Consider the following 14,349-nt stretch of genomic DNA (forward strand, 5'->3'; position numbering starts at 1 on the left):
AATATGGTTAAAGCGGTTAAAATGATTGTGATGCTATATTAAGACATTTTGCTGGGGACCCCCTGGAACCCCTTCAAGTACCCCTGGGGGTCCCCTGACCCCACTTTGAGAACCAGTGGGGTCACTAATCAACATTAGTGAGGACCAATTATATGAAGATAGGTTGAAAATGGCTGGAGTGGTCCTTTAACCCATTAAAACCGGGAAAGCATCTCTCATTTTAGATTTCAGCTATAAAATAGCACGTTGATTGGCTATTAAAAAATGGCAGATATACAAGCTCATGAGCGCTATGAGCTTGTAGATCTGAACATTTGTGCAAATCTTTGAATATGAATATTTTTAAAGCGAAAATGTTTTACTCAAATGTTTGCTTCTTGGGGTCCCTGGAACAGAACATTTTCAGATCGGGGTCCGCGGCCAAATACATATAATTTTGGGGGTCCTTGACATCAAAAAGTTGAAGCACCACTGATATAGCAACAATAGTTTTTCAGAAAACTTAGGATTTAGAAGACTTTTGTAGAATCTGCATCAGGTCTTAATGGGTTAAATAAATAAATAAAGAATGTGAGTACTTTGTCCACCACTGTCTGTATGATGCATGCATAGCAGTGAAGTTCATTTCTGTCTGTAAAAGCCTCACTCATCATTGCACCTTTTATGCTTGAGTGGAGTTTCCTGCCCTGTAAACTCAAATATTCATACATATTCAATGAATCACTTTTATCTGCAAAGGTCTCTGGGTCTGGTCCCTCATTATTTATGCTCTCACATCTCTCTCTGTGTTTCTCCAAAGAATGCCGTTACCACTGACTACAGTCTACAGTCACAAGAATAGTTTTTGCAGACAGTTTGGGATGATTTAGGCTTGGGACTTGCGGTGTGTACAAAATGGCTGTGACGGAGCTGATCATTTAGTCAAAATTCAATTCCATTCCATTCAATTCAAGTATTGTCATTATTTAACATGTACACACAATGAAAAACAAACAAATGTGAGACAAATAAAAACAGATTACCCAAAACATACCTAATGACTATTAAAACGTTTAAAGCCATCTCCCTCCCCCCGCCCACACACACAATAAATAAACAGTGCAGGCCATATTGCATATTGCAGCAGTTTTAAAGTTACCAGTGAGTCCAATAATTGATAAGCAAACTGGTTGACAGTTAATTTACCATTAATTTCCCTGAGTTCAGTGCCTTATTATAAAAAAGTGCGATGGATAGTAATAGTAACAGGGTGGCAATCCATGAATCTAGCTTAAACCATATGCTTCCTTTAATGGGGTCCCCCAGGGGTCTGTACTTGGCCCTCTCTTTTATTCCCTCTACACCAAATCTCTTCGCCGAAAATAGCCAATCTACAAGCTTGTAGATCAACGTGCATTTGTAGATCTGCTATTTCATTTTGAAAAAGATTTGTACTTTTACATTGATACTGTAAGTATATTTTGATACTGATACTTTTGTACTTTTACTTTTGAAGTAAAAACAATGTGATTAGGCTACTTATTGGTTAGGAGCTTGACGGCTCTACCCTATGCTTGATTGACCGGAGTCCCTCAGGGCTCTATACTAGTAACTTTTCAGTTTTTTTTAATTTGCTCTACATTCAATATCTTTGCTGAAAATAGCCGATGTACAAGCTCACAATGTGTCTGTGAGCTTGTAGATCTGCTATTTTCTGCGAATGTTTTCCCCGCAATACTGATGCTGGGGTTTCGAGCTAACGAAAGACGAGACTGCTTGTCTCTTGCTGAATAATAATTGTCAGGCTTTTCTCCTTTTCTTTATAGCCTCTTATCCCCCCCCCCCCCTTCTCCATGTTCTTTGTGATCATAAAAGAAGTCCAAAAATCAAAGCGTTCATTCAGCCTCATTGGTTTACAGCAATTAACCACCGTTCCAGCTAATCCCCAGAGTTATGTTTCACATTCACAAATTGGCCACTGGAGATATGCAACCCTGCTGCCCCCACACTGCTGTTTTACCCACTGGTGGAAGAAGTCCTTTATTTCCAAGTACCAATACCACTATAAAATAAATTACTCTGTATTTTACCAAGTATTCAAAGATTTACTTGAGTAAAAGTACAAAAGTATTGGCATCAAAATGTACTTAAAAGTACCAAACATTTTAAGTCATACACACCGTTTTGAAGCTATTTCAAAATGTGTCAAATGTGTTTTGTTTTTTTAAATAGCAGATCTATAAACTGAGCTTGTTTTTGAATAGCTGAAGTATCTGCAAAGTAACTAACAACTAAAGCTTTCAAATAATTGTAGTGGAGTAAAAAGTACATTATTTGCCTATGAGATTTAGTGGAGTAGAAGTATAGAAAGTATTGATAAATGGAAATACGCAAGTAAAGTAAAAGTACCTCAAAGTTGTCCTTAAATGCGGTACTTGAGTAGGCCTAAATGGTTTTACCCGGCGAACAAGGTCGAGGAAGGATTTTCCTCTAACAACAACAGAGAAGAAAAAAAGCTCTTTGAAACTCTAACTGTAAAAAGCTTCAATAATGCAAATTATCTTTTCTATTGAATTCCCCCCTTCAGTAATTGTCAAGTAGCATGATAGCTAATCCAGAACATTCATTTGGGATAATTAAAATAAAAAAAGTATATTTATTCCATCTAAAGCCAGCCAATTTGCAGAAGTTATTGGCCATCATAATGTTTTTTGGCTGTAGGTTTTTATGAGCTATATTCCCCAGCAAGAAATCTCACTCATACGTTTTAATAAATCGTCAGTGTCGGGTGGAAACCTTGTATGTCCACAACCGTTCCTTTTTTGATTATTATTATTTATTTTTAATTCAAAAAATGAAAATAGACGATCTAGAAGCTCACAACGTGTCGTGATTGAGCTTATAGATCTGCTATTTTCACTACTTTTGTGCAACGCTGAGCTTATAGATCTGCTATTTTCACTGCTTTTGTGCAACCCTCTTGTATGACGAAGTAGCAAATTCATTTACGTAAAAAATATAAAAAGTTGAAACATGGAGATACAAGGTTTCTGCTCGACGGCAACAAAATGCTGCCTCTCTGCCTGATTTGCTGCTCCGTGATTAATTTTGTCACGGCTCATGGAAGTCGTGTAATTGAGGCGAGTATTTAACATTTTAATGAGTGCTTTGTACTCTCGGGACGGTTTATGAAGATTTATAGTGTTATCATTGTTGCATGTCACCTACGACCTATATACTTGATCCAATAATCCGCTCTGGCACGTTTGCCCGTTGTTGGAAAGGCTGGGATGTAGCACCACCAGATAGGGGTCCAAATGTATTATTATTATTAGTTAAAGCTGCACTACGTAACTTTGCTCTTCTATCGCGGATTTGAACCCGATTTCTTGTTGTGTGCTGACATTTATAGAGCTGGCCTGCTTGCTCAGGGGAAAAATGTAATCTTGACCATCAGGTCAAATTGTGTGTCAGATCCTGTGTCTGTAGGTGAGGCATGACCTTTGACACGATTTAAATGTCTCAATAGAAGAGCAGGGAGACAAAAAACAACCACCCCAATTGTATAATTGTATTATTAACATACTCTACCATACAGATCGGACAAAATTACATTTTATTCATAAAAAAGAAAGCCGCTTTAAATTAAAACTGAGGATTTTATGGTGTAGATTGGGGTCCCAAGAGGTAAAATGATATGGTCTCAAACTGGGGGTCCTTGAAATGAAAAGGTTCACTGAACTAAAAAACTAAATCCCAATCTAGTATCTACACTGTAAACTCCTCAGTGTTTAGTTATTTAACTCTGAGTGTGTACAAATTAACCAAATTGGTTGTACACTCTCAGAGTTACAGACCCGTAACGGATCTGTTTGGACAGCTGGTGGTCCCCAGACCTGATTTTGAGAACCATTTCAAACGTTTTCCTAAATAGCTGTGTGAACTTGTAGATCAGCTATTTTCAAATAGCCAAAGTAGCCAATAAAATAGGACTCCGGTGGTTATGGATGGTCTGATACTGTAGATTGTATTTATTATAATATCCATAGAACCACTCTTGTAAGCCAGCTGACAATGTACATTATGCAGTATCAGCCTAATATCCACTGTGGATAGTCTGTACATATACTGTATTGTGTTCATAGGTGATAGATAGATGTATGTTCATATTTATTGTGACAGATTGTACATTATACTTATATTTATTGCTAGAATATATATTGTGTTATATTTATTGATAGAAAATACATTGTTAACTCAGTCAAGCCAAGTGAGGATGGCTAGGGTCAGACTAAGTCTGTTGGATTTTTTTGTATTATAGTTTTTTTTAATCTTATTCGTACTGTATCTCTCTACCTGTTCTTATTCTGTTTCATGCTTACTGCTCTCTCTCTCTCTCTCTCTCTCTCTCTCACTCTCCCACTCTCTCTGTCTCTGGGAGAGTGAGAGTCTCTCTCTCTCTCTCTCTCTCTCTCTCTCTCTCTCTCTCTCTCTCTCTCTCGCTCCCTCCATGCATCTCTCTGGTGTAGTAGCAGTATGTGAACAGCAGGAGGAGCTATGGGATCATTTATTTCAAGGCAGAATTAGAGGTTCTACCATGATGAACTGACATCACACCACTTGAAGTGTAATAACCAGTGGTGGGGAAGAAGTACTCTACTTTAAGTCCAAAGTAGAAGTAGCAATATAATAATTAGTTTGCAGTATAAAATAGGGCTTAAGTTGTCACTGTATGTTTTGTATTAATAATCTAAATCTACAAATCTACAACTCAATCTAACTTGTAACTAAAGTTTTTTAATAATTGTAGTGGAGTAAAAAGTACTATTGCCTCTCAGTACTAAAAAAAGAATACCTCAAATTGTACAGTACTTGAGTAAATGTACTTAGTTACTTTCCACCCCTGGTAATAACTGTTGTACACACAATTTGTCCAAGCCTTTGGCATTACAGTAATAGTTGTTTGTACAGCATTATGGGATTATGTACCAAACCTACTGTTATTTTAGCATGCATAACAAACTGACACATACACGGAATAAGCACACAGTGAAATGTGTGTACTGTGCCTGTATGTATTCTAGATTAGAGCACTGTAGTGTGTGTGTGTGTGTGTGTGTGTGTGTGTGTGTGTGTGTGTGTGTGTGTGTGTGTGTGTGTGTGTGTGTGTGTGTGTGTGTGTGTGTGTGTGTGTGTGTGTGTGTGTGTGTGTGTCTTTATTGTCTACTGGCTGGGTTCATGTAACAGTGGATGTGTCTGTCCTTAGATCTTCATCCTCTTCTGGATGAAGTCCTTCAGAGGGTCAGGAGAGAGCTTTACACCCACAGCTCCACCACCACTAGTATGACACACAGGTATTGCTTCATTCAGTTGCTCTCAAACCTTTTCATGTCAAGGACCCCCAAATGCATGTCAAGGACCCCCTGGTTCCAGGGACTCGACTACAAGATTTGAGTTGTTAAAATGCAAGTCTGGAACAATGCAAGTTGGGAATGTCCTTGTTGTTGGAGTAGCCAGTGTGGTTCCCACTACCATGCAACCGATCTACTAAATATGGAGATAGGGTGGACAGGGTTCTCCATATTTGGCGTTCTAATAGAATTCCGTTGTACACGCTACCGCTTATTTTGGTGCAACAGCACAAACGTGACACACTTCAGCACTGCCCACACGCCAAGTTTGAGGTCAATAAGTCATTGCGTAAGTTATGCCCGGAAACGTTATACACACAGAGACACACACACTGACACACAAACACACACACACACAAACACACACAGGTTTTGTGATTTTATAGATGTCAGATGACGGTGTCTACAAGCTCACCATGCGTTGCATCGCAAAACATTGTGAACTTGTAGATCAGCTATTTCCGGTGAGTGACACCATCATACACTGAAATATAAAGCAGGCTTAACGCAAATAATCGAAAAAAGTTAAATGTCTGCCATAATCATCCCAACTAACTGAACACCATTCACAAAACACCTTATAGATAATGAAATTAAGAAAATGTGCACTCAAATATACAAATCTGTTCCGACGTAGAGATTGAACTTATATTTGTACACCAAGACGACGTAAATTGTCCTTGGCATTGATTTGAAAAGGCTAGCAGAAGATAATCCCTGTACAAAAGATTGAGTTACAAATACATTTCAAACATCCTCCATGACTTCTTAAAGGTAACAGAAATATCCAGAGAAGCAGAGCTTTTTAAGGTGGGTTTATCAACTTCAAGTTTCAAGTAATTATTCTAAAATCGAACAAAACGGCACTTTGGAAAATAGTTGGCAGTAGAGTCAAGTCCACATAGTCAGTGGTAGTCAATGGGCTATGCCCTGCCTTCAGGTGGCCCTCGGGGCTTAGCCCCCCAACCTATACTTACAATCCTTTAATCTTGACTTCTATAATTAGCACCCAACTCCCTCTCCATTCATCGTCCATCTCTTTTTGGCTTAGCGAGATTTGTAAGCCTGATAAGAAATGCAATGACAGGAATGTTACATGAAACGTCACCAGATCTCTCTAGTGGAATAATAATAATAATAATTGTTTGTGCTACAATAAGCATTTGCATAAAAACACCACACCACTATAAAAGATCTAAGAAACAGAAACAAAACAACAAAAACATCAGGGCATAAAGCCAAGAGGTAAAACCAGTGTAGCAAAAAAAAGAAAACGCTTTGTTAAAAAGGTAGGTCTTCAGTCTTCACAGTCTGAATCAACAGACTGTGATGCTCTCAGGTGGTCAGGGAGGCATTCCACAGTCGGGGGGGGGGCGGCCGAGCAGAAGGCCCAGTCGCCTATGGTACGTAGCTTGGTCATGGGGGTTTTGAGGAGGTTAATATTTTGTGGAGCGGAGGTTGCGAGCCGAGGGTTGTGGTTAATTCCTTGAGGTGGGAAGGAGACGGGACGAATAGTCCTGTTCTATAACAGTGGTTATTTTGGTAGGGTCCTACTTTACTGTACCTCATCACTGCCCAGTATTTATCTGAACTGTTCACAGTGCCTGACTGCTATACTCAGGATGGACTGATTACACTGTCCAGTTATTCATTTTCTCTAAGCTCCCAGAACTCTAATCATGAGCTTGCACTAACCGCTAGCTTTTTATTACCTTTGACCCTGGAATGCAACATAATTGCAGAAAATGACAGTGTTCCTAAATTGCCAGTAGCAGTAGTACTAGTAGTACTAGTAGTAGTAGTGCTGGTGTTTGTGTGAGGTACTGTAACATAAATATTCCTAGTAATACTAACAACTGACATTTGTCTTCAGATCAGATTGGCGCCCAGTGAAAACATGACCTCAGTTCTAGTAAATTGCTCTTTTGTTCCAGCCTTGCAGCACCACGACCACAAGCCCAGCCGCACCGCCAACGCCTCCCTCACAGCTTGGACAAAGCGTCTCGCCTCAAGCTGGCAGAGAGATCTCGGCCCAAGAGGTGCATCTATAACGTTGCATTTAGCTGATACTCTTTTTTTTCCCAGAGCAACTTGCAGAGAGTACTGAGGAGGAATTGCTTACAAATATAGGTGTTGCATGTATTGGATACGGTCTCTGTCGGATGGAAACCTCATATGTCCAAAACTGTTACATTTCAGGATTCAAATTCAAAAGTAGCAAAAGCAGCAGATCAAGCTCGAAACACTTGTGGATCTGCTACTTTTGATGCTTTCGCGTGACGCTGTTGTGTGATCAAGTAGGGCGTCAATTTACCAGAAAAAAAAACAGAATATGGAGATAGGAGGTTTCTTCCCGACAGCGACGATAATTCAAAAGCTATGTCACACGGTGAATAGCTGAACTTTACCATGTATTAGCTCAAAGCTATTTTACAAAGACATTTGAAGTAAGAACAAGCGCAGCTTCTTGTGACGTACAGTGGAACATAACATTGATTCTTTTGAGAGTGACACCCACAGTACAATGGCATCTAAATGCCATCTATTGTCTGTGGTTGTTCTTCCTTATCCAGCTGCACTGTCAGGCGCGGCCGTCTGCCAGCGGACTGATCAGCAGCAACAAGGGGCTAGCATCCGGCTTGTAAATTGAGGCTATATAGGAAGTTTGGCAGTTCATATAAATGGCCTGTAGTCTTGCTGTTTCACCGCTGTTTCACCCCTGCTGGTTGCAGAAGCAATTAGGCTCTATTCAACATATGCTTCCAGTCGCTAGTTTAAAGTCTTCTGTCAATCACCATGATATGCGTTTTGGTAAATTATGGTAACATTTATTTTAAAAGTAATGATAAAGTAGAGTATGTTTCTACGGTTTCTACTTGTTCTACAGAGTGAAGACCCGCCCTCGCTGCGCTTTCAGCCAATAGCATTAATTTCCGTTTGCATTTCGGACCGGATATCAACCGGATATAGAAAGATGGCGGATTTGAAATCGCTGCAAAATAGGCCTAATTTACGGTCTGTAGAAACCAATGGCGTGACGCTGTCCATATCTTTTTGACGGTCTATGCAGCAGCAACAAGGCGTCCATGATGCTGATGGAAGTGAGAGCTGCCCTGGAGGAGAGAGCAGAGGAGATGGCGCAGAGTTACGCTGATGTCCTGGAGCAAAACGCCAGGTCTGCTGCTCTATCACCTAAATAATCATATTTGAACTGGAGACCCAACTGGGGGTGTCTTCCTGGCACCCAAACGTATAAAAATACATTATGAATTAATCGCTTAACACCCAATTTCAAAAATAGTGAAAATAGGCGGTCTACAAGCTTTGTAGATGTGCTGTTTTCATTTATTTGTGAAAATCTTTTGAACATTTTAAAACAAAACTATTTCACGAACCATATTAGTGTCTCAACCCTATGTTTGGGAAACACGTAGCCCACAGGGACGAAAGACGAGGAGTTTCACTCTGTATCAGCATTACACAAACATGACACCTGCTCCTCCATGAAGGTAAAACACCCTATGGAATATAGTATTGATATCATCTTTGCTGAACATTTTCAAAGACGACTACATCATAGAATTATGTAATGCTGCAAACCCTGACCGCACCACTGCAACTGCCAAAAGCTGCCACCCATAAATATTCACTTGGTTTAGTTGTTGCCCTGTGCAAATCATGTCATGTCATGTCATGTCATGTCATGTCATGTCATGTCATGTCATGTCATGTCATGTCATGTCATGTAGGGTGCAACAGTTAATCGAACTAATCGGTTTAATCAATAATACTAGAGAATATTTGATAAGTTAATAAAGTAATCGATTCATAATAGATCCTTATTTTGGTCATTATAGGTGAAAAGTCAACATTTTTTCAAAAAGTTAAAAAACTGAAAATAGGGCTGTTCTACAATCTCACGATGCATCACAGCCAATCTACAATCAGCTATTTGCACTATATTTGCACAACACCATTGTGCGCCAAATTATAGCATATAAGTGCTTAATCGATTACTTGATAAAATCAAGTATTATTCAATAGAATAATCGTAAAGTAAAAAATATATGGTCGCAGCCCTCATATCATGTCACAACATGCCAAGTCACGCCAAGTAATTTCAGTTTGGTCCAGTTCATTTCAGTTTATCAATCCACATAATAAAATTCAAACACTAATTGTGAAATATTGACATTGTACCATGTCCAATCTGTAGTTACTGTAAATCCATGATTCAGCTGCTAGAACCATGTTTACACCAGAATCTGTGAGCTGAATAAATATTGTTGCTTCTAGAAAGTGCAGTAATACATTCACAGCTCCATCTTCAGAGTTAAGTTAACTCTAGCAATGTTTACAGTGTTGACATGATGTTATTGAGCTATATGACTCAATGGACTTTAACCCCACTGGACCTTTCGCTTTGCTTTGACTCTGAACGCATATGAGCTACCAGTGGTGGAAAGTAACCAAGTACATTTACTCTAGTACTGTTCTGAACTTCAATTTTGCGCTGCTTTCACTTTACTTAAGTATTTCCATTGTATTCATACTTAATACTACACTCCACTACATTGTATAAACATTATTGTACTTTTTACTCCACTACTGTTATTATCCTTAGTTAATAGTTACTATTTACTTTATAGATTTAGATTATTATTACAAATGAACATACATGAACTGATAAATTATGACATATGTGATGACATGTTACAGTATGTTATAAGTTAAGCTACTCAGCAGCACATAAATTAATATAAATCAGCCCGTATCAGCTGCAACATTAAAGTGATTAACACATTAATACATTACTAATTACAATCTAATGATATGATGACCCGGTACATTTACATTTGGTATTGCAATTGATGCCAACTTTTCCCAAAAATTACTTTTGTTCTTTTACCCTTTTAAGTAAAGTTTTGAACTGAGGACTTGTACTTGTCTACATTGTGCTATTGATACATTTACTGAACCACTTACCCAGCGTCCATATTCTGGAGGGGAAACATTAGTCAAAAATAGCTCACAATGTGTCGCAATAAGGCGACGCATTGTGAGCTTGTAGATATGCTATTTTTTGGCGAAGAGATTCGATGAAGACAGAAAAAGTGGTCAAAGTGCAGTTGTAACTCAAGTTAGGTTCTCTGAGACAGTGGTTCTCAAAGTGGGGACCCCCAGGGGTCCTTGGGGGGGAGGGGTTCCAGGGTGTATATACATATCATTTTGGGGGTCCTTGACATGAAAAGGTTTGAGAACCAGACTAAAGGGTTAAGTAAAGAATCGGAGTACTTCTTCCACTGCTGTGAGTGTGAGCTATACATTTGTGCCAAGTACAGTGGTTCTTGTGGCTTACATAACAACACTGTTGGCACTGTCCTGTTAATGTTCTGAGTGTAGACGATCACATCAGATGCAAGGTAAACACAGACGTCTGGAGGGGAGAATGTGAGCTCTCATGTCTTCCTCACTTTCTGTGGTGGAAAGTAACTAAGTACATGTACTCAAGGCACTGTACTTAAGTGCAATTTCAAGGCACTTTTACTTCACTTTAGTGTTATTCAATACGTTATACTTCTACTCCACTACATTTTAGAGGCAAATATTTAACTTTTTACTCCACAAAACTTATTAGAAAACATTAGTTGAAAGTGGCTTTGTAAATTAATACAAAACATACATTGAGCCCTATTTGATTATCGTCTCTGTCGGGTGGTAAACTGTCCAAAAAATGTCCAAAACTGTTGCTTTTCAGGATTCAAATTCAAAAACAGCATAAGTAGCACATCTACAAGCTAAAAACATGTCACTTTGCGCCGCATTTCGAGCTTGTAGATCTGCTACTTTTGATACTTTTGTGTGACGCTAGTATGATCAAGCAGGGCGTTAATTTACGAAAAAACATAAAAAGTATGTAGATAAGAGGTTTCTGCCCGACAGCAACGTCGTTCAACGTGAGCTTTTACTCAAGTCAAATCCTGAATGCAGCCCTTTTACCTGTAACAAAGTACCTCTACATTGTAGTATTGCTACTCTTACAGAAACAGGTTGGACAGTGGCCTGCAGAAGTTTCGGGCTCTGCGTCACGTGACCGCCGCCCGCCGTCTCCCACGCCACGTGACATCTGTGGCTGACACGAGCCCCCCGGGGCCGGGGGGAGGGGCTCGCACTACTACGCCCGTGAACGACAACAATAACAACAATACCAGCGACCACATAGCCTGGTATGTGTGGCCTGCAAAGGATATTATCTGGAATGGAATGTGGAGTGGAGTTGGAGGGGTATCAGTGTGGTCAGGGTTACATTTGCTGCTAGGGGGGGGGGGTCCATACTTCTGCTTACGATATCCCCTCTCTGGTCATTCATTTTTTATTGTCGGTGGGGATATGTTTCATCCTGACTTCTGCTCAGACTGAATTAACCCATAAGACCTGAGGCGATTCTTAAAAATGATTTGAAGTTTTTTGAAAAAAATCCCCAAAAAATGTTTTCAAGATTTTTCAAAAATAGCAGATCTACAAGCTCATAGTGCGGCACTCGGTGCCGCGCTATGAGCTTGTATATCTGCTATTTTTGAATAGCCAAAGAAATCTAAAGTGACACAGATGCGTTCCAGGTCTTAATCGGTTAGATATATTGTTGCTTTTGATAAGAAAAAACTCTAATCTCCATATTGGAATGTTTTTGTGTTTTCTCGTAATTTAATGCCCCCACTTGATCACACAACAGCGCCACACAAAAGCATCAAAAAGTATCAGATCCATGTTGTGATCTACAAGCTCGCAAGGCATCGCGATGCGACACTTTGTGAGCTTGTAGATCTGCTTTTTTTTTTCTTTTCGGTTAAGAAAATATCCACCCCCGATGTTTTTTGTTTGTTTGTTTTTTTAACAAAGGGAACCCTGTGTGTGTGTGTGTGTGTGTGTGTGTGTGTGTGTGTGTGTGTGTGTGTGTGTGTGTGTGTGTGTGTGTGTGTGTGTGTGTGTGTGTGTGTGTGTGTGTGTGTGTGTGTGTGTGTGTGTGTGTGTGTGTGTGTGTGTTGACACAAGTGTGTCTATGCCCATGTGGCAGGCAGATGCGTGCCTGCGTCTACAAGTACAGGTGTTGCGCAGATGCTCAGTAAAATCTGTGCGTGTTTGTTTCTGTCGGGTGGAAACCTCATACGCCTGTGTGTCCAAAACTGTTCCTTTTCCGGATTCAAACTCAAAAGCAGCAAAAGTAGCAGATCCACAAGCTCGAACCGCGTCGCTTCGCGCCGCGGTTCGAGCTTGTCGATCTGCTACTTTTGCTGCTTTTGTGTGACGCTGTAGTATGATCATTAAGGGCGTTCATTTACGAAACAAAATAATAATATGGAGATAAGAGGTTTCTGTCCGACAGCAACGATACGCACGACGCAGCATTATGAAAGTATTTCATTGCCCCTGAGCTCAATCCTAAGTAAGTGATCCTAACAAGATTACACTCCACTCTTTTTATCCTTTTTTTTTTTTTTACGAGGCTCGACGCTCTGCTGAGCGGTCTGCCGGAGGAGGTGCGCAGGGAGCGAGCGGTGAGCCGGGTGCTGGGGAAGCTGAGTGGATTTGCAGAGGAGCGGGTGCTGTCCAGGGTGAGACCCCACCTCTTCCTCAGGGTGCTGGGTGCTCTGCAGCCCTGGGAGCTCTGCCTGCCTGACCTGTGTGTGGCCATCGAGGTACAGGCACGCACGCACGCACACGCGCACACACACACACACACACACACACACACACACACGTCACAGACACACACGCGTGCACACGTACACATTGACATGTGTGTGGCCATCGAGGTACAGGCAGGAGTTCTCAAATAACACCCACTCCTTCCATGCGCACACGCGCACACTCATGCACACACACACACATACACTCGGACTTTCTCCTGACATCCTGACATTGGATGCGAGTACTGAAAAAGAATATTAACGGCTGTCAACATGTTTTCGTGTGACGCTGTAGTATGATCAAGTAGGCCGTTAATTTACAATAAATACACTAAAAGTGCCCAAAAGAAAACTATTTTTGGCATGTCATTGTAAACGAAAATTGTCCACGTTTCTTTTCTTAATGGCAGGAACGGGAGCAAACAGCAGGGAGATTACAGGAAGCTAAAGCAGTCGTTCTCAAACTGGTTTATGTCATGGACCCTCCTTTGTCCGCAGACCCCCATTTGAAAACATGTTGTGCCAGGGATGTCTTTTCTTCCCGAAAATAGACGATCCCCAAGCTCACAACGATCGGAAATTTTCGAATAGCCCCATTTTACAGGGGACCCCCTGATAACCCCTCAAGGACCCCTGGGGGACGCCGGACCCCACTTTGAGAACCAATGCACTATAATAGTCTATAGCACACAGGACGACAAAGACTGGCCCACTAGAGTGTGTGTGTGTGTGTGTGTGTGTGTGTGTGTGTGTGTGTGTGTGTGTGTGTGTGTGTGTGTGTGTGTGTGTGTGTGTGTGTGTGTGTCAGATTGCCCGGGAGCATGTTGTCCAGATGCCCAGAGAGGAGTACGACGCCTGGCTGTGTTCCAGGGTCACCCTGACCCTCCCGGGACCCCCATGATGCCCCCCAGGCCACCAGGTGACACGCCTCCAGCAGCTTCTGGACTGGCTGGAACCCACTGGCTGAGGACCACACACACACACATACACACACACACACACACACACACACACACACACACACACACACACACACACACACACACACACACACACACACATTTAGGATTGAAACAGAGAATCGAACAAATTGATTTTATCCATTGTTAAAATTATCGATAATTTAATAAAATGATTGATTGGTAATCAATCCCTATTTTGGGCATGTCATTATAGTCAAAATATTTGTACCAATTCAAAAAACATTCAGAAATAGTGAACATAGCTTGTAGATCTTTGTCGATTTTTGTCGAAGTATAAAATGTGTTTTT

At 40.7% G+C, this 14,349-nt stretch overlaps 1 protein-coding gene across 1 annotated transcript in view; it reads left to right on the forward strand.

Moving 5' to 3' along the window:
- LOC311043982 (coiled-coil domain-containing protein 60-like) overlaps nucleotides 1-13,959 on the forward strand; it is a gene marked incomplete at both ends in the record, with an annotated part of 52,995 nt that extends 39,036 nt beyond the window's left edge. The window contains 6 exons of the mRNA XM_084055405.1: nucleotides 5,246-5,333; nucleotides 7,325-7,429; nucleotides 8,461-8,565; nucleotides 11,435-11,617; nucleotides 12,895-13,087; nucleotides 13,891-13,959. Coding sequence (XP_083911531.1) covers nucleotides 5,246-5,333; nucleotides 7,325-7,429; nucleotides 8,461-8,565; nucleotides 11,435-11,617; nucleotides 12,895-13,087; nucleotides 13,891-13,959 — 743 coding nt within the window. The remainder of the gene's footprint in view (nucleotides 1-5,245; nucleotides 5,334-7,324; nucleotides 7,430-8,460; nucleotides 8,566-11,434; nucleotides 11,618-12,894; nucleotides 13,088-13,890) is intronic.
- Nucleotides 13,960-14,349: the final 390 nt, after the last annotated feature.

Source organism: Gymnoscopelus microlampas (genome assembly GCF_963454915.1).
Source record: "Gymnoscopelus microlampas genome assembly, chromosome: 4".
NCBI classification, from domain to species: domain Eukaryota; kingdom Metazoa; phylum Chordata; class Actinopteri; order Myctophiformes; family Myctophidae; genus Gymnoscopelus; species Gymnoscopelus microlampas.